Genomic DNA, 18,703 nt, shown 5'->3' with positions numbered 1-18,703 from the left:
ATACACACGGGAAACTGTTGAGCGTGAAACAAAACAGCAGCATTGCAGTTCTTGACACAAACCGGCGCACTTGGCACCTATTACCATACCCTGTTCAAAGGCATCTTTTGTCTTGCTCATTCACCCTCTGAATGGCACACATACACAATCCATGTCTTAAATTGTCTCAAGGCTTAAAAATCCTTATTTAACCTGTCTCCTCCTCCCCTTCATCTACACTGATGGGAGTGGATTTTTATTTTTTTTATTTTTTATTTTTTCACCTTTATTTAACCAGGTAGGCTAGTTGAGAACAAGTTCTCATTTGCAACTGCGACCTGGCCAAGATAGAGCATAGCAGTGTGAACAGACAACAACACAGAGTTACACATGGAGTAAACAATAAACAAGTCAATAACATGGTAGGAAAAAGAGAATCTATATACAATGTGTGCAAAAGGCATGAGATAAATCGAATAATTACAATTTAGCAGATTAACACTGGAGTGATAAATCATCAGATGATCATGTGCAAGAAGAGATACTGGTGTGCAAAAGAGCAGAAAAGTAAATAAATAAAAGCAGTATGGGGGTGAGGTAGGTAAATTGGGTGGGTGGTTTACAGATGGACTATGTACAGCTGCAGCGATCGGTTAGCTGCTCGGATAGCAGATTTTTAAAGTTGTTGAGGGAGATAAAAGTCTCCAACTTCAGAGATTTTTGCAATTCGTTCCAGTCGCAGGCAGCAGAGAACTGGAAGGAAAGGCGTCCAAATGAGGTTTTGGCTTTAGGGATGATCAGTGAGATACACCTGCTGGAGCGCGTGCTACGGGTGGGTGTAGCCATCGTGACCAGTGAACTGAGATAAGGCGGCACTTTACCTAGCATAGCCTTGTAGATGACCTGGAGCCAGTGGGTCTGACGACGAACATGTAGCGAGGGCCAGCCGACTAGGGCATACAGGTCGCAGTGGTGGTTCGTATAAGGTGCTTTAGTAACAAAACGGATGGCACTGTGATAAACTGCATCCAGTTTGCTGAGTAGAGTATTGGAAGCTATTTTGTAGATGACATCGCCGAAGTCGAGGATCGGTAGGATAGTCAGTTTTACTAGGGTAAGTTTGGCGGCGTGAGTGAAGGAGGCTTTGTTGCGGAATAGAAAGCCGACTCTAGATTTGATTTTGGATTGGAGATGTTTGATATGAGTCTGCAAGGAGAGTTTGCAGTCTAGCCAGACACCTAGGTACTTATAGATGTCCACATATTCTAGGTCGGAACCGTCCAGATTTAACAAGGGACATCAATAAGGGATCATAGCGTTCACCTGAATCCACCTGGTCAGTCTATGTCATGGAAAGAGCAGGTGTTCTTAATGTTTTGGATACTCCGTGTAAATGTAGATTTATGATGAGCTTCAGAGGACATACAATTCCATTGCCAATGACAATACAGAGCCAGCTAACATAACTGGGCGGCGCACAATTGGCCCGGTGTCGTCCAGGTTTGGCCGGGGTAGGCCGTCATTGTGAATAATAATTTGTTCTTAACTGACTTGCCTAGTTAAATAAAGGTTAAATATATTTTTTTAATAAAAGCATAGGGCTACCCAAAATACAAGCCTCTGAAAGGAGCTCATGACAGCTCCACATCAGAAGGGCCTGAGTTCAGTTCAGTTGAGGACAGTCTCCAATAAGACAATCAGGTGTTGTGATTCAATATCATATCACTCCCTTTATAATTGACAGACATCCTGGTGGTCTTTCAAATGAATGTGACTGTGAAGTCAAAGTTAGTTTGTTCCGTTGCCCTTAAAGTGAACCTTCAATAAAGATCTGTTTATGGGGAGGCGGTTATGTTGGCCCTTTTTTCTTCTGAGGTTTATTTCCACATCAGCTACCCACAGGTAGCTGTGATGTGCGGTAACTGTAGTGACATAACCAGGATGACTACTGAAATAGTTAGTGATGTATTTCAGCAGCATCCTATCTGGCTTACCTGACTCATTCTGGTTGTTGTTCAACGTGCTGAGCTGATGATGACAATGGAAACATGTGATTAACATCACATGATTGCTTATCTTACAGAGAGCCATGCTAATATGGATTCACTGGTTGCTTTCATACATTTACATGCAGAGCCAATGTTAAATCTACAACCTACATTTGCATAAGACATTTGTGTCTCTGTTTTCCAGGTACTTTTCCAAGTGAACTGTCCAAAGTACCACACAAATGTCATAAAACATTTTTTTTTAATCCTCATCAACAATTGTCCCTTTTTGCCCCTATTTGTTGTGGAGGTCTGTTCTGCAGTGTGCAGCAACAACCTGTTCCCTGTGATCTGGCCCCTGTCCAGACTCCTCCTCTCCAGCCCTGTGTATCTGCCAGCCAGCACTAACAAAGGTAACCATTGTTCCAAGGCAACACTTGTAAATACTTTGTCTCTCTCCATATTCTGACCAATCACACACAGACACAGCTGGGTCCTTGACTTCTGGGCTGCGTCTCAAATGGCACCCTATTCCCTACATAGTTCACTACTTTTGACCAGCAACGTATGAGCCCTGGTGCATTATATAGGGTATAGGGAGCCATTTAGGAAGTAATCCTACACTCACACAGCCATTTTGTATTTTCTTATTCACTGACTCTCTACAACAACATCCCCTGACTGAAATCTCCTGGTTACCCCTGGTTACCCATCACTACACCTGATGCGAGAGAATGTTTGGTTTAATGAATGTTGACCTTTCACCTTGTAAACCGTAGGGTTTTATGCCTGACTGATCAAAAGACATAACTAGGACATGTTTATGCATTTATGACAACTGAACTGCTTCCTCACCCAATAACTTTGAGTGATGGGCATTAGTCTCTGAGTTTATTAAGTACATTGCCAGACATTGCATCAGGCCTTGTGCATTGCTTTTCATAAAAATGGGAAGTGTCTGTACCTACTCAGATGAGCCTAACTTGTATTACCTGTGTGTTGATTTTTTTCCACATAAATCAAGACCATGCATTTGGCAGTGTATGACCCTTCCCATCATAGTCTCTCTCGTTAATCAATAACAAAAACAGAGGGCTGCTTTTACTCTGGATTGGACTGCTTTCCTGGTATCTGATCCACACAAAAAAAAGAGTTAGAGAAACTGGCTTATCAGAAACCTGACCAAATACGGAGAGGCGAAACTCTCTCTAAAGTGCAATGATGTAAGATATGCAATGAGGGAGGAGTTGCGTACACGGCCTTGCGCAACCGGTTGGTAAAAATGTTTCGGTGGCCCTGTAATTTAAATTATTGTAACGTACTGTAAACTTAGTATGCCTATCAACTCTTCTGGAATAAGACAATTCAACCATTTTATCCCTAAGGTCCACTACCTCACACATTACCTTGTGGCTACAGGGTAATGAGTTTCTCATTTAGGCCCTCTTTAGTGAACTAGTGAGAGAGAGGGCACTACAGTATGACCACATCCTTGGCCCAAGAGGAAATCAAGGTGTAAATTGAAATGCAAATGAGCTAATTAGTTCATGATGTCAGAATTGATCCAGAATTCTAGGGTGAGAATGGGCCATCCCACTGGGCACAGATGTTAATTCAATGTCTATTCCTTGTTGGTTTCATTGAAACAACGTTTATTCAACCAGTGTGTGCCCACTGGGATGGGTCTTTAGAGCGAAACCAGCAATTGAAACATTAACAAAGCACCATCCCGGTCCCTGTTTCCATAAAAAGCTGAGGGATGGGCCTGGAGAAATGTATCACAGAAATGTCAGAAACTCTGGTATGCTCCCATGGTGATTTAAATCAGACACACAAAAAAGAGACAACGTTCTGATCTGAGTTTGACCTTCGTCAGGTCATAGACAAATGAATAAACAGAGCTATGGATGCAAGGACTGACCATCCATGATATCAAAACTAGTTTTGCCGTGTTTTGAGGCTATATAGTGTCAGTATACATTTACTTTGTTTACAGACATTGTAGTACAACAAGCTTATATTTGGGGTTCTGATTGGGTATGACAGTTGAAATAAGCTCACGCGGTATTTATAAGTTATATTCTTCAAGTATCAACGGGTACATATAATTCATTTGCAATTCCAAAAATGTATGTAGCAACTGCAGGCTTACTCTTTAAAGCCTTTGCAATATTACTCAATAAGCCTGTCATGGGAGAAAGAGGATAGGAGGACACTTGGCAATATCGAAACCACGGTGTGTTTCTTGAAAGATGGACTCTTTCAAGAAACAACACTAATAAAGACACAGGATATGTTTATACTGTACATACCAAATACTAAAGTCACAAGGGGACTTAAGTCATGGGCTAGATGTGCATTTTTACATGGCACAATATCTTCAAAAATATGTGAAGCATTCAGATCGACATCAGACAGATACACCTGAAAGAGATAGGAATGTTTTGTCAAACATGTTTCTGTGATTGCAATGTTCCCTTTCGGCTGCCTCTAATGAGCATTTTCTCTTTCTCTCTGTTTGACACACACCATATCTACTTTTACTACGCCATGCACCACTGGTGGAGGCTGCTGAGGAGAGGATGGCTCACAATAACAGCTGGAACGGAGCGAATGGAATGGCATCCAACACATTGGAACCATGTGCTTGCTGTATTTGAAACCATTATACTCATTCTGCTCCAGCTATTACCACGAGCCCTTCCTCCCCAATTAAGGTGTCACCAACCTCCTGGGATGCATCTGTAAAGGCAGTTAGACTCGTTCAACAGGCTGCAGTTTAAATATATACAAGAACTTCTGTCCTGAACTCTAACTGCTCTTTGTCAAAACACCTGTGGCAGGCAGTTCAAACAGTGACAGGTACCGCTGTTTGTTTTGGGTAACAAAAGATAGAAAAAGATTCCCTCTGAAATTCAAAATGTATCCTATCATATCCTGTTTGTGGTGGGAGCAGGTTTATTTGTTCAGTGGGTGGACTCCAGCCCCTTCAAAACCTGATCTTCCACAAAATGTGCATTTGTGTCTATTCAACTGCATCTAATGTAGGGCCTATGACATCTGTTCACTGTTCCAGTTGAGTTTGAGGGTGAAAATGGGAAAACAATACCGTATCGTAGTCTCTGATCAGCACACAAAACTTCTGAGCTAATAAAAAACAATGATTAACTGATCCAGCCTGCAGTGTAGTTTGTACACTATCAAGTCAAATACAGTTAAAAAAAATAGAATCAAACAACACTGAAACCCCCCAAAAATACAGGCATATTTAGCAGCAGTTAGTGCCTCCCTGTGTGATACAATTCATTCATTCTCCCTGCCTCAGCCTATCCCCTATTTTTTTTAATCTCCTTTCAGCCCGCCCCCTCGCTCTCTCCCCCTCCCTTTAAGTCTCCTACAGCCTTTGCTCAACCTGTTTATCTGAACTGGGCTGAGCTCTACATACTCTCTCTCAGGCAGCACAGGGGTAGAGCCTGCTTTCAATCAATAACCTCTGGAATTCAGAAATACAAGTAGGTCCCGTCTCTGGCAGGCTCTGCCACACTCTTGTGGACGGCGGACTCCCTAGTGCACCGGTTAGATCCCTCTGTGTATTCCTCCGTCTGTCTGTCTGCCTTTCTCTCTCCCTACAGTTCTGAGGAGTGTTTGTGTCGTGTAGTGAGTGGCGACGATGGCTGATCCCACGTCTTCGGATTACTTCAGCTGCCCACTGTGTGTGGGGCTGCTGAGGGACCCCGTGGCTATCCCCTGCGGACACAGTTTCTGCATGGACTGCATCAGTGGCTACTGGAACGAGGCAGACTACACAGGGATCTACATCTGCCCCCAGTGTAAGATCACCTTCACCCAGAGGCCTGTGCTCAGGCCCAACACTATGCTCACCAAGGTGGCAGAGAAGATCAAGAAGACTGGTGCCAACCTCAACCTGAACCTCACGCCTCCAGGGAACACCTTTGCTGGGCCTGCCGACGTGCCCTGTGACTACTGCTCTGGTAAGAAGCTCAAGGCTGTTAAGTCCTGCCTGAACTGCCTGGCCTCATACTGTGAGAAGCACCTGAAGCCCCACTATGAGTCAGCCACATTCAAAAGGCACAAGCTGGTGGACGAGCTGGGGAACCTGGACAGAAAGATCTGCCCCCAGCACCAGAAGTCCCTGGAGCTGTTTTGCCGGACCGACCAGATGTGTATCTGTGCCATCTGTACTGTCAGCGAACACAAGGGACATGACATCGTCTCAGCCGAGGCAGAGAGGAGTGAGAAACAGGTAAGGAGCGGAGACATGTTTCTTTCTATCCGAGTGTCAGGCTTAACTGTGAGTTTTATGGGAGTAGCCCAGACCTTGACTTGTAGGTTTACAATTTTTCACAGAATGATTTGTATTTTGAAATCAAAATATGAATAATTTAAACTGAAATCAAAAAGTGTGATGTGAGGATATCTGGATACTTGACACACAATGTAAATAACTTGTTCAGCCGGTCATATGGCAGAAATCAGTACACCCTGAAGGTACAAGGCACAGTCACTTTAAGGGGAGTGTTCTAGAACTGACTCAAAGGTTAACTGACTACTGATTTATTCAGCAACACCTCCTTCCCTCCTTAAGAATCACATTTCTCTCAGTGAGCGAACAGAACTAGGTAGTTAGTCAGAGGGTAAATACGGGACAGGGATGTGAGTGAGTGGCCAGTGGATTATGGTGGTGCGTGTTGATGATACAGGAATGTGGGGTTAGGCAGACGTGCAGTATTCCCAACCCCCACCCTCACTGCCACCACCTCTGCAACGTTCGTACTTTGACCCAGCTGGCTCACCAACCAGCCAGCGTCACCACCCACTCCTGCAGGTCAGGCAAGCACACTCACACATCCAAAACAAGTACAACTCTATGACTAGCTGCGAGTTTGATCGAGGAATGTGTTCTTGATATGTGGTTAGGGTTTGTGGTGTTCCAGCTATGCTTGATGAGACAGTGTTCCCAATCCGATAGCCATGTTCCCGGCTTACAAACAGGGGGTCTCAAGTCCCAGGAAGACCCAAATACACCAAAGGCAGACCCAGGGTTTCTAGCCTGGTGTATTCGGGGCTATATTATTACAGAAACTAGAGACTCCAGTTTCCTGGGGTGAACTTTGAAACCCACCTGTGGGAAGGGGCTGGGTTTAGGCCTGGTAGTGGGAGTGGGGATGGTGATAATGGAATGCAGTTGTACCAGAATGCAGAGACTGAATTGAGTCCTTGTCTAACCGCATGTCCTATGATCAACAAACCATTGACCTGACCATGACCAGCCCAGCCACTGCATCCAAACCAGTCTGCATTCGAATGAACTGCCAGAATTGGCAGTCGAAATGCTACAGTTTTTAAAACAGCCACAGTTGGGCCACATCAAATGAATATACAGTATGTTACTTTTACATTATTATCACCAATATCTATGACATGAATGTATATCAGGGACATTTGTAATGACATCATCGTAATACTGTGAAGCAAAGCTTTTTTACAAAGGCCATAATTCTGCCTTTCTGTTTGCTAAATGGGGAGACTGGTTCCTCTCATCCCCAGATTTACAACCTGACTCTCCTCTCCCATGGCTTCACTCCTTCTTTTTCACACTCCCCTCCCTCTCGTCCCCCAATCCCCTCTCCCCAGATTCCCCACATTCCTTGAGCTTATCTTGAAGAATGGGCTGGTAGGTTTTGAGTAAAGGCTGAATTAGCTCTCACTCTCCTCTCTATACTGTATAGGCCAGTATGTGTGCACCTTAAAACATCTTTTTTTAGAAGTCAGGCTAAGGCATACAGCAGTAGTTTCACATTCCTGGCATGGTCAGGATTCCATGAGGCTCTTTTTTCCCCCCTCCTTCGGAGATAAAGCCGCCCATTCTAAGTAGATCTTTAGAGCTAAGCAGGTTCTGGGAAAAAGGCACTATTACTCTCATAGTATAATCGCATCTTTATCACATAAGATACGTTTTTTAACTTCATAAAGAGACACAAACAACCTATTAACTAATAACAGTATGAGAAATAAACATTCGATCTTAATTGCAGAGTATAACATAAACCCATGCAATGCCCCTCAAGATAACGCTGTACACTGTCACTGTTAACCACAAATAAACCATTCAGTGACATTACATAATCAAGCCCAAGTTGGAAGGCATGACAAAGCCAATGATACTAATCGTGAACTGAATGACATGCAAGGCCCTTAAATATTCACTCACAGGATGCTGCTGAATGGAGGATGGCTCATGATGATGCCTGGAATGGAGTAAATGGAATGGTAACAAACGCTTGAAAAACGTGTCTGATGTTGTCGATATCATTCCATTGATTCCGTTCCAGCCATTACTATGAGCCCGTCCTCCCCAATTAAGGTGCCGCCTGTGACTCACTTGTAAGAGGCTATTGTGTTGATGATTCTGTGGTGTCACCTCAACAGAAACTCCTGGGAGTTGCTCAAGCTGAGATCAGACAGAAATGTCAGGACAGGGTGAAGGAGCTGGAGGAACTGAGAACAGCAGTGGACTCACTAAAGGTACGGAGAAAATGTCTTGAAAACATTGTCTGATGAAACACTTCTATTTCATACACCAACTCATAACTGCTCTGTCATGTTCAATGTTAAAAAAAAACGTTAGATATCATTTTCTTGTTAAACTTACATTCCTGATTCCCAATTAAAGCAGAGAAATGTAGATCAACTTAAATGTGTGATGACCTTCTGCATGGCAGCCTGTAACTCGTCTAGAAATGTACATCTAGCTTATGTGTGTAGGCCTCTTGACCTGAGATAAATTAATCATTAACTGTGTTGTCCAGAGCTCAGCCCGGAGGGCCATGGCGGAGAGTGAGAAGATGTTTGAGGATATGATCCGCTCCATCGAGAGAATGAGGTCAGAGGTGACAAAGATGATTGGCATCAACGAGAAGGCTGCGTTCAACCAGGCTGAGGGGCTGGTGGAAAGGCTGGAGCAGGAGATAGATGAGCTGAAGAAGAAGGAGACGGGACTCAAACAGCTGTACAGCACTGAGGACCACATCCACTTCCTACAGGTGAGACTGAGAGGACTACATACAATTACATACTGTATGCTCTGAATATTCTGTAGTACATTCACTTATAGTGGTCAGTGGATGTCCAGTAAATTGTAAAGTGCAAGAAAATTGGATCTGTAAAAGGTTCAATATTGCAATTTATGTTTGGTTCATCCTTTAAAAAGGACTATGATATTAAGCAGCAATCAAAGTCATGGATCTCTACAATATGTTCCTCTGCTGCTCGTTCATTGTTGGTCCTTGAACATGCTTATTTGATGACACTCATGATTATTTTTTGATACAGAACTTCAACTATCTGTGTACTCCCACGGATGATGGCTTTATCCCCAGAGTGTCGGTGAACCCAGACTTCTCGTTCAGCGCAGCCAGGAAAGCCGTGGCAGAGATCAAGGATCGTCTGGAAGAGCTGGGTAGAGAGGAACTTGTGAAGATCTCCAAGTCAGGTCAAAACAACATACATAGCCTCCGTTTCCAGTCTTTCACGTGTCATATTTCAGAAGAAATTGTATGACCTGTGATACTAGAACATATACAACCCAGTGTCTAACTGACCACCATGTGTTTTATTTCTAAAAACAATACGCCCGAAATTCTGTTAACAGTAGCCAAGACACTCAATGTTTTGCTGACTACCTTTTATATTGCCTCTCACAGTGAACGAAGTCCCTGTTTATACGACAGAAAAGAGAGAGAAAAGCAGCAGAGGTGAGTCTTGTGATCAGTGTACTGTATACATGATGTTTGTTCATTGTGTAAAGTTAGATAACACACTAGCAAACTAAAAAATGTAATGGTTTGGGAGGTGAAGGCCTATGAATAAATTCAGTGCTGTGGTTTTGAATAGACGTCGAGACATTGTCTTCTATTTTCACCTTCTAGTCATAGAAGTCATGACAGTGGACAGCCCTCCTCCACCAGAGCCCAAGACCAGATCAGAGTTTCTGAAATGTAAGTACATATCTGTTCAATTAGCAACTACTCTCAAACCTGGTTCCAGATCTGTTTGTGCTTTCTTACCAACTCCTATGGTCATTGTCGTGCCAAACAATGACCATAGGAGTTGGCAAGATAGTACAAACCAGATCTGAGACCAGGCTTATTATCTCTTCATAAACCTGTTGACTCATAAACCTGTATCACAGAAAAACACTAATGTTGACCCATTTTACTTTCATCCCTCCCCCAGACTTCTGCCAGCTGAGACTGGACCCCAGCACAGCCTACAAGGAGCTACACCTGTCAGACAGCAGCAGAAAGGTGATCCGAACCAGGGACCTCCAGCCCTACTCTGACACCCCGGAAAGGTTTGACAGCTTCGCGCAAGTGCTGTGCCGCGAGGCCCTGTCTGGTGGCCGCTTCTACTGGGAGATCGAGTGGAGCGGGGAGTTCTCCATGGGGGTGGCCTATAAGGGAATCAGCCGCAAGGGGAAAGGATCACTGTGTCTGCTGGGATATAATGATAAGTCCTGGAGCCTGCTGTGTTCTGATACAGGGTACTCAGCCTGGCACAACAGGGCAGATAAATCCATCAATGCGCCCCATTCACCGAGGATAGGAGTCTACCTAGACCACTCGGCAGGGGTCCTGGCCTTCTTCAGTATAGGCAACCACATGACTCTCCTGCACAGGTTTGAAACCATGTTTGTGGAGCCCCTCTATCCCGGCTTTGGAGTTGGAACCTCGGTCAAGATCTGTCAACTCAAATGAACACGAACATGTGCCTCTTGTTCCTTGATGAAAAATATACTCATTTTTTTTTAAAGAACGTTTCGGAATATTTTTCACACGGTGCCCCCTATGCATCATTTGTCATTTGTTTTGTTTTTCTTTGAGACTGACTGTGCCACATTGCTCCATCCAAGAGTTCTATTTTATGAATGTTCTAAACATTTGAATGAGCAGAGGTCCTAATAATAACATTGTATGTAAACATATAACCTTTATTTGACAGCAAGTATTCTTTATCTAATGGTATTTTGAAAAACTAGTATCTACATGGTCAACTAAATGTGTTTGTACTTTATGTAACAGTTAGCTTTGTATGACTAGAATAACTATTTTCAATAAAGATGAAATGACAACTCATATATATATATATACACACACGTTTGTGGACACCTTTCAAATGTGTGGATTTGGCTATTTCAGCCACACTTGTTGCTGACAGGTGTATAAAATTGAGCACACAGCCATGCATTCTCCATAAACAAACATTAGCAGTAGAATAGAACTGAAGCGCTCAGTGACTTTCAACGTGGCACCGTCAAAGGATGCCACCTTTCTAACAAGTCAGTTCGTCAAATTTATGCCCTGCTAGAGCTGCCCCGGTCAACACTAAGTGCTGCTGTTGTGAAGTGGAAACATCTAGGAGCAACAAGGGCTCAGCCGCAAAGTGGTAGGGCACACAAGCTCACAGAATGGGACCGAGTGCTGAAAATCGTCTGTTCTCGGTTGCAACACTCAATTACTGAAGTTCCAAACTGCCTCTGGAAGCAACGTCAGCACAATAACTGTTTGTCGTGAGCTTCATGAAATGGGTTTCCACGGCCAAGCAGCCGCACACAAGCCTAAAATCACGATGCGCAATGCCAAGCATCAGCTGGAGTGGTGTAAAGCTCGCCATTGGACTTTGTAGCAGTGGAAACGCGTTCTCTGGAGTGATGAATCACGCTTCACCATCTGGCAGTCCGACAGACGAATTTTGGTTTGGCGGATTCCAGGAGAACAGTACCTGCCAAGTCATAGTGCCAGCTGTAAAGTTTGGTGGAGGAGGAATAATGGTCTGGGGCTGTTTTTCATGGTTGGGGCTAGGCCCTTTAGTTCCAGTGAAGGGAAATCTTAACGCTACAGCAGACAATGACATTCTAGACAATTTTGTGCTTCCAACTTTGTGGCAACAGTTTGAAGAAGGCCCTTTCCTGTTTCAGGATGACAATCCCCTCCGTGCACAAAGTGAGGTCCATACAGAAATGGTTTGTCAAAATCTGTGTGGAAGAACTTCACTAGCCTGTACAGAGCCCTGACCTCAACCCCATCGAACACCTTTGGGATGAATTGGAACGCAGCAATATTCCAACATCTGGTGGAAAGCCTTCCCAGAAGAGTGGAGGCTGTTAAAGCAGCAATGGGGGGACCAACTACATATTAATGCCCTTGATTTTGGAATGAGATGTTCGACGAGCAGGTGTCCACATGCAATTGGTCATGTAGTGTGTGTGTGTGTGTGTGTGTGTGTGTATGTATATATATATATATATATATATATATATACTGCATGCAGTATATTCCAGTGTCTGACATTGCTCATTCTGATATTTCTTAATTTTTATATTTTTCTTCGTGATTATGTGTGTATTGGGTTTAAAAAATTGTATTGATGTGGGTATTACTGCACTGTTAGAGCTAGAAACATTTCGCTGTACCTGCGATAATATCTGTAAATGTGTGTAGGTGACCAATAAACTTTGACATGATATTTGTGTGCCTTTGACCTAATCTGTCTGACATGTAATCAACTTGCAATTTATTGTCAAGGCAAATCCAAGGCTGAGTGTACCCTTATTTTTTTATTTAATAGAATAATTGTATTTTTTTCCCCAAAGGGAACTTCAGTTGTGGCTAATTATAGTAAAAAATTGTTTATATTATCATCATCATTATTTTACATTAAATGACTGATTAGTTTGTGAGCTGTCAAATCAAATGAGGCATTTTTCTTGAGGAGAATCTGTTTGATGTTAAAGTTACATAAGCTGTTTAAGGAATTAATGCTAACATGGCCTGTTTAAGTCAACTAGGAGATTAATATTTGCTTCATTCCAGTGACTGTTTGATGCTGAATATCAGTGAAGGCAAGCCCCGCGGATTTTTATAATGGCCTCAATAGTGTTTAGTATGAGACATTAACAGCCTAAATAAATCACAACAATTACTTATTTGGGCCTTGTGCTGTGAACAGTCCTGCATGACAAAACACTGTGATTATGAGTGAGTATTAGTGATACTAATATTAATTATTTAGTCTAGCATAATAAAAACATGTTTGAAAGGATTGCCGTTACAGTAGTCTTGCATGTCTTTTTGCTAAATGAATTTATATCCCTGTGTATTTATCAACTCAAGCATATGTTTTATCCATATAGACAACATACCCAATGAAGCAGCTTCAAGTTTATTTAACGCCACAATGATACAGTATTTCTGTAATTCTACTTCAAGACAAATGTTTGTCTAGTGTTCTCTTCTCATAGGCTTCTTCTTCTTCTTTAAAGTTTTATGGCTGACAACACCTATTTGTGTCTTCTTCCCATCCCCATCCAGCATGACAACCTCTGACAGACTCCTATTTCTCCTCCTGTCAGTACCTGTTTAATTGGTCCAAACATATTCCACATAGTTCATATACACACACTAGGCTCACAGAATAGGTTATATTACATACACATTTTGCTCAAAGCAGCCAACTAAAGTAATGTAGTTAACTTGATCATGGGCACAGTGGACATTTATATCTGTGATGTTCAAATTATTTCTTACCCCGTGTCTTACTTGCTTAAGGACCCAGTCACCCCTGTCTGTACCTGACATTGTTGCAAAACAAGTCAATAATGAATGAAGATCATTCAAACAATAGGCTCCTAGAATAGGTTATATAACATACAAGTGTTACTCAAAGCAGCCAACTAAATAAATGTAGTTAACGTAAGTTCAATCACAAAATCTGGTTTGAGTGCATCGCCTCAGTTTCATTCAGTAGTACAACACGATTCACATTGCATTTTATCATGGGCACAGTGGAAATGTATATCTGTGATGCTTAAATGTTGTCTTACCCCCAGTGAGAGTACCCTCAGATCTCCTTGCTGAGGGTGGAATTGATCACGCACAGCTTCTCGTGGGGTGAGCCTGATGTTCTGCATGTCACGCCTCATGTCTAAAACAGGGGAAAAGGACAAAGTCAAAATGTCGACGCATCTACAAATTCAATGTTTTACACAATACTGTATCATATGTGATGAGTTACTGACCTGCCCATCACCAGGCTCGATCTGCTAGTCTCTACAACTGGACGTGTGCGCTCAGATCACACTGGCACAGGATGTCCATGCACCAGATGGCCTGAGGGATGCACTCCTGTTGGACTGAAAAACAAAGAGACATTTAGTCAGTGGTGGGTCTTTTTCAATGCTGTATCAATCTGGACAGAAAATGCCTTATCATAACACAAACCCATCTTGGACAATGTGACAAGTGGTCCCTCAACACTCAACTTTCATTGTCTGTTCTTGTTTTCCCAATCGACAGTCTGGATCTTCCTCTTCTGCCATGGTGGATGAGCTACGTTGTCACTGGGTTTCCGGTCTTCCCATCTGAAAGACAAAAAAGAAAAGAATCTTTGCTAGCAAAAGTTGATTACATAAACGGTAACATCTATATTAAAATACCATAACCCACAGACTTGACTATAATAAGGGTAAAATAGACTGGTCTTTTGTCTGTCTGCAGATCTAAAATCCTACTATGTGGATGGGACATTTCTACTGGGATGGAGGAATTATCTGGAATGATCAACTAGATCAGGACAGTCTAGGGTACTATTTGTGAAGAGGCAAAGTATTGTGATGAGCTATATGACTGTACTTCTGATTCTAATTCTCAAGACGAAAATTAAAACCCTCAGCCGTATGGTCATTGAGGAGGATCAACAGTGATGGGGGATCGTCTGAAAGCAATCGACATGCAGGGATGTAATAAGGATTTTGGGCACTGGCCAGCAGACCACGATTTCTACATTTAGGTCCTAATCTGTGGTTTGTAAAGGCAAAATGTCACTGCTGTGTCAGGCTAGTTTGGCACATTGTCTACTAGCAGCAGTCTGAAAAGTACTAGCCTTGGGCTAGCTTAATTTCCATCCCTGCTGACATTTCTAACTGACTTCACAGGCTATTTGATTAGTCACGTACAACCGTTTCTGTTTTGTAAGGGGAAAACATTAAGTAGTTTTGTAAGCTAGCTAGCCAACTTTAGCTAATGTAGCTAACTAGCCAACAAAGGTTCCTAACTACAAGGCGATATTTAGCCAGGCAGTTAACATTACCTCACTGTTTGTGTAGTCAGACTTTTCTAAGTGGTGACATGCTAGCTAACCAACTATCCTTGCCATGGTGCTGGCCTAATGTTAGCTAGCAAGTCTGACTACACGAAGTGAGTTATGTAGCTAGCTAAATATAGCTTGCCTGGTGGGCTAAAGCTAGCTAGCTAGCTGTCACCACGTGAAACAGGAGCTGGCTAGCTCACTAAAGACTATTGTTATAGGCAAATATGTTGACAAGTTCACTTGTCCGAGATAGATTTGCGCGGTTATCAAAACGCCACACTAGGGTAAGTCTACACGAAACACAGACCTTATATGGGAAGATATGGCCTATTTCAGTCATGGATCAAATCATTCTGCTGGTGTTTTGATACTTATTCACAAGTTTAAAGGTGACGTTCTAGAATCATCTTCACAAGACGGGAGATGGGTCATAGTAACTGTTAAACTTGACAATACTATTTTCATCATTTGTAATGTATACGGACATAACTCACATGCTCCTAATAAGACCCCTTTTACCAGGAAAGTACAGGATTTAGGCAACAAATACTCAAGAGGCGTTTCTAATTATTTCAGGTGATTTTTAATGAAACACCTGATGCATCTGCTGATCGTTTTCCTCCTTATCCTCGAGTACCTTTTGATTTTTTAGTATCTTGTAAATTCTAGGAAATCAAGTGATGATCAGAAAAGGAAGCAACTGATGAGCTACATCTATAACAAATTGTTACAAAAAAGGGGAAATTAGGAAAAAATCTATTCTAGATTTACGTGACATAGTTTTGTTGGTCCAGGTATAACCCTTTGCATCCGGATTGAAATAACGGCAGGCATCCTCAACACAGAGATCCTTGCATGATGTAGTGATACTATTGTTATTTTGAGGGCTTTGACTCGTTTTTTGTAACAATTTGTTATAGATGTAGCTCATCAGTTGCTTCCTTTTCTGATCATCACTTGATTTCCTAGAATTTACAAGATACTAAAAAATCAAAAGGTACTCGAGGATATTGGAAATTAAACAACACACTTCTTAAAGATACTACTCTCATTAAAAACATCAAATCGTTAGCTAAAGATATTTTTGCAAGAAAAGACTTGGGTCATGGAAGTAGATGGGAATTTTTCATATATAAAGTCAGAGTGGTAGCCATTTAAAGCGCCAAAGAGCTGATGCAATTAAAGAACCTTAGAGAAAAGGAGATGATGAGCAAGCTTGACAGTTTTCTAAATAAAGATAATCTATCTGAAGAAGAGGAGTCTGTATTCAAGTCTTTACAACTAGAATTAGATCAGCTTTACACGGATCTGGCAAAGGACGCCTTTGTAAGGTCAAGAGCTAAATGGACTGAAGAGGGGGAAAGAAACACTAGTTACTTTTTGCACTTGTAAAGAGAAACTACAAAAGAAAATCTATAACTGCACTCAAAATTAACGATGTTTTATGCAAAGATCCCGTTAAAATATCATAATTTGTCAAATTGTTTTATGAAAACCTTTACAGCTCTCAATTTCAGGAAGATGGTTGTGAAAGCTACATTTGCCACATTCAGAATTATGTCACTGTAATTGAGGATGATTTCCAATCAGTTTGCGATTCACCTGTGTCAATTGAAGAAATTAGAGAGGCTCTGAATTCTATAGACAGTTTTGGGAGTTCTATTGCATCTTATCCTACCTCATTTGCACATGCTCTATATAGATTTTTCTACTGTATTATTGATTGTATGTTTGTTTATTCCATGTGTAACTCTGTATTGTTGTATGTGTCGAACTGCTTTGCTTTATCTTGGGCAGGTCGCAGTTGCAAATGAGAACTTGTTCTCAACTATCCTACCTGGTTAAATAAAGGTAAAAAAAATGTTTTAAGTTACTAGAAGACCCGATTTTTTATACGTTTCAAGATTGCAGTAAAAGTGGGAAAATTGTCTCCACTATGAAAGAGGGCCTTATTTCATTGATTCCGAAGACCGATGAAGACCCTTCTCTCATTGACAATTGGAGACCAATTACTTTATTAAATATTGATTACACATTTATTGCTCTGATTTGTGACAAAAGATTAAAGAAAGGAATAGATACCATTATAAATGACCCTCAAACATGATTTATGAAGGGCCGTCACATAAGCTCAAACATTCGTTTAGTCTTGAACCTTATAGATTATTCAGATGCAATTGACTCAGATGTGGTTGTCTTATTTTTGGACTTCTGTAAAGCCTTTGACACAATTGAACATGAATTTCTCTTCAGGTCTCTTAAACTTTTGGGATTTGGTGAAAATGATATCAAAGTAATTTGCATGTTTTACAAAGATATAAATAGTTCTGTGTTACTAAACCTTAATACTTCCAAAAGAATCAGTATCCACAGAAGTGTACAACAGGGATGCCCAATTTCGCCATTTTTATTCATTTTGGTTGTGGAACTTCTATCTCTAGATATTCTGAATAATGCAAATTTGTATGGCTTAACCATTTTTAACAAAGAAATCAAAATGTCCCAACTGGCTGATGATACTACTCTTTTCTTAAGAGACAAAGACCAGGTCGCCCATGCCCTTAATGTGATAACTGCATTTTCTATTGCATCAGGATTAAAACTGAATGTTTCTAAATGTGAAATCTTATGTTTATTTCTAACTCTGATGATAAAGAAATAGAACATTTTCCTGTAAAGGACTGTATTAAATATTTAGAAATACATCTTTCAAAAAAACACTTAGTCAGACAAAATTTGAATTTCTCTCCTAAAATTAAGAAAATCAAAAATATATTCAATAATTGGCTACAAAGATATATTTCTATACTTGGGAGGGTACTTCTGTCCAAGGCAGAGGGACTGTCTCGTTTTGTGTACCCCTCATTATCATTATGTGTAAATCCTGCTACTTGTAAAAAGATCAATAAGACCTTTCTTGACTTCATTTGGAAAAATAAGTCTCACAAACTGAAAAAGTCCGTCCTTTCTAAAAAAAGAGCAGAAGAAGGTCTAGAAGTGTTGGATTTTGTTGACATAAATAACACTTTCAAGATAAACTGGTTGAAAAGATGTTTGATCAATACTGATTCAATATGGTATTTCATTCCAAATAATGTGTTTAATAAGTTGGGAGGTCTCCAATTTTTACTGAAATGTAATTATATTCCTGAAAGATTACCTGCTAAATTGGCTAGGTTTTACCAACAAGCTTTAATGGCCTGGAAAATATGTTTCCTGCACAATTTTCCCCTCTTTTGTGGAATAATTCAGACATAACTGTAAGGAATAAGTTAATGTTCTACCCCAGCTGGCATGAGAGGAATATTGACTTTGTTCTTGATGTTTGACAACAAGGGTAATATACTCACATATGAACAATTTATAACATTGAAAGAGTTTCCAATACCTTTCCGAGAGTTTATTTCTGTGATCAAAGCCGTTCCCAGTGGTCTAACTACACTAATGAAAACTCTTCTTAGCTTTGGTAATGATCACAAAGTTTATCCAGAACTCAGATCGGAAGGCGTAGGCTTACTTGAGAAATCTTGTAATAAATATATAAGACAAATTCTTCATTCACAAAACCA

General features: G+C 41.2%; 1 protein-coding gene and 1 long non-coding RNA gene across 2 annotated transcripts; one reads left to right on the top strand and one right to left on the bottom strand.

The window, feature by feature from the left end:
- Nucleotides 1–5,379: 5,379 nt before the first annotated feature.
- ftr82 (finTRIM family, member 82) lies at nt 5,380–12,512 on the top strand. The gene is made up of 7 exons (XM_055942966.1): nt 5,380–6,231; nt 8,418–8,513; nt 8,798–9,031; nt 9,321–9,480; nt 9,692–9,742; nt 9,917–9,985; nt 10,224–12,512. The coding sequence occupies exons 1-7, from the start codon at nt 5,638–5,640 to the stop codon at nt 10,742–10,744; spliced, it is 1,725 nt and encodes a 574-aa protein (XP_055798941.1). The 5' UTR covers nt 5,380–5,637; the 3' UTR covers nt 10,745–12,512.
- A 385-nt stretch (nt 12,513–12,897) lies between these two features.
- On the bottom strand, nt 12,898–14,401 carry LOC129868751 (uncharacterized). Its single transcript, XR_008761805.1, has 4 exons — nt 14,065–14,401; nt 13,870–13,970; nt 13,574–13,617; nt 12,898–13,401 (listed from the first exon to the last, which is right to left on the bottom strand). It is a non-coding gene; the product is annotated as an uncharacterized LOC129868751 (long non-coding RNA).
- Nucleotides 14,402–18,703: the final 4,302 nt, after the last annotated feature.

The sequence above is a fragment of the Salvelinus fontinalis genome, chromosome 13, assembly GCF_029448725.1.
Source record: "Salvelinus fontinalis isolate EN_2023a chromosome 13, ASM2944872v1, whole genome shotgun sequence".
NCBI lineage: Eukaryota > Metazoa > Chordata > Actinopteri > Salmoniformes > Salmonidae > Salvelinus > Salvelinus fontinalis.
Note: the sequence above shows the minus strand (reverse complement) of the source record. Positions and strands in the feature narration are given on the sequence as shown.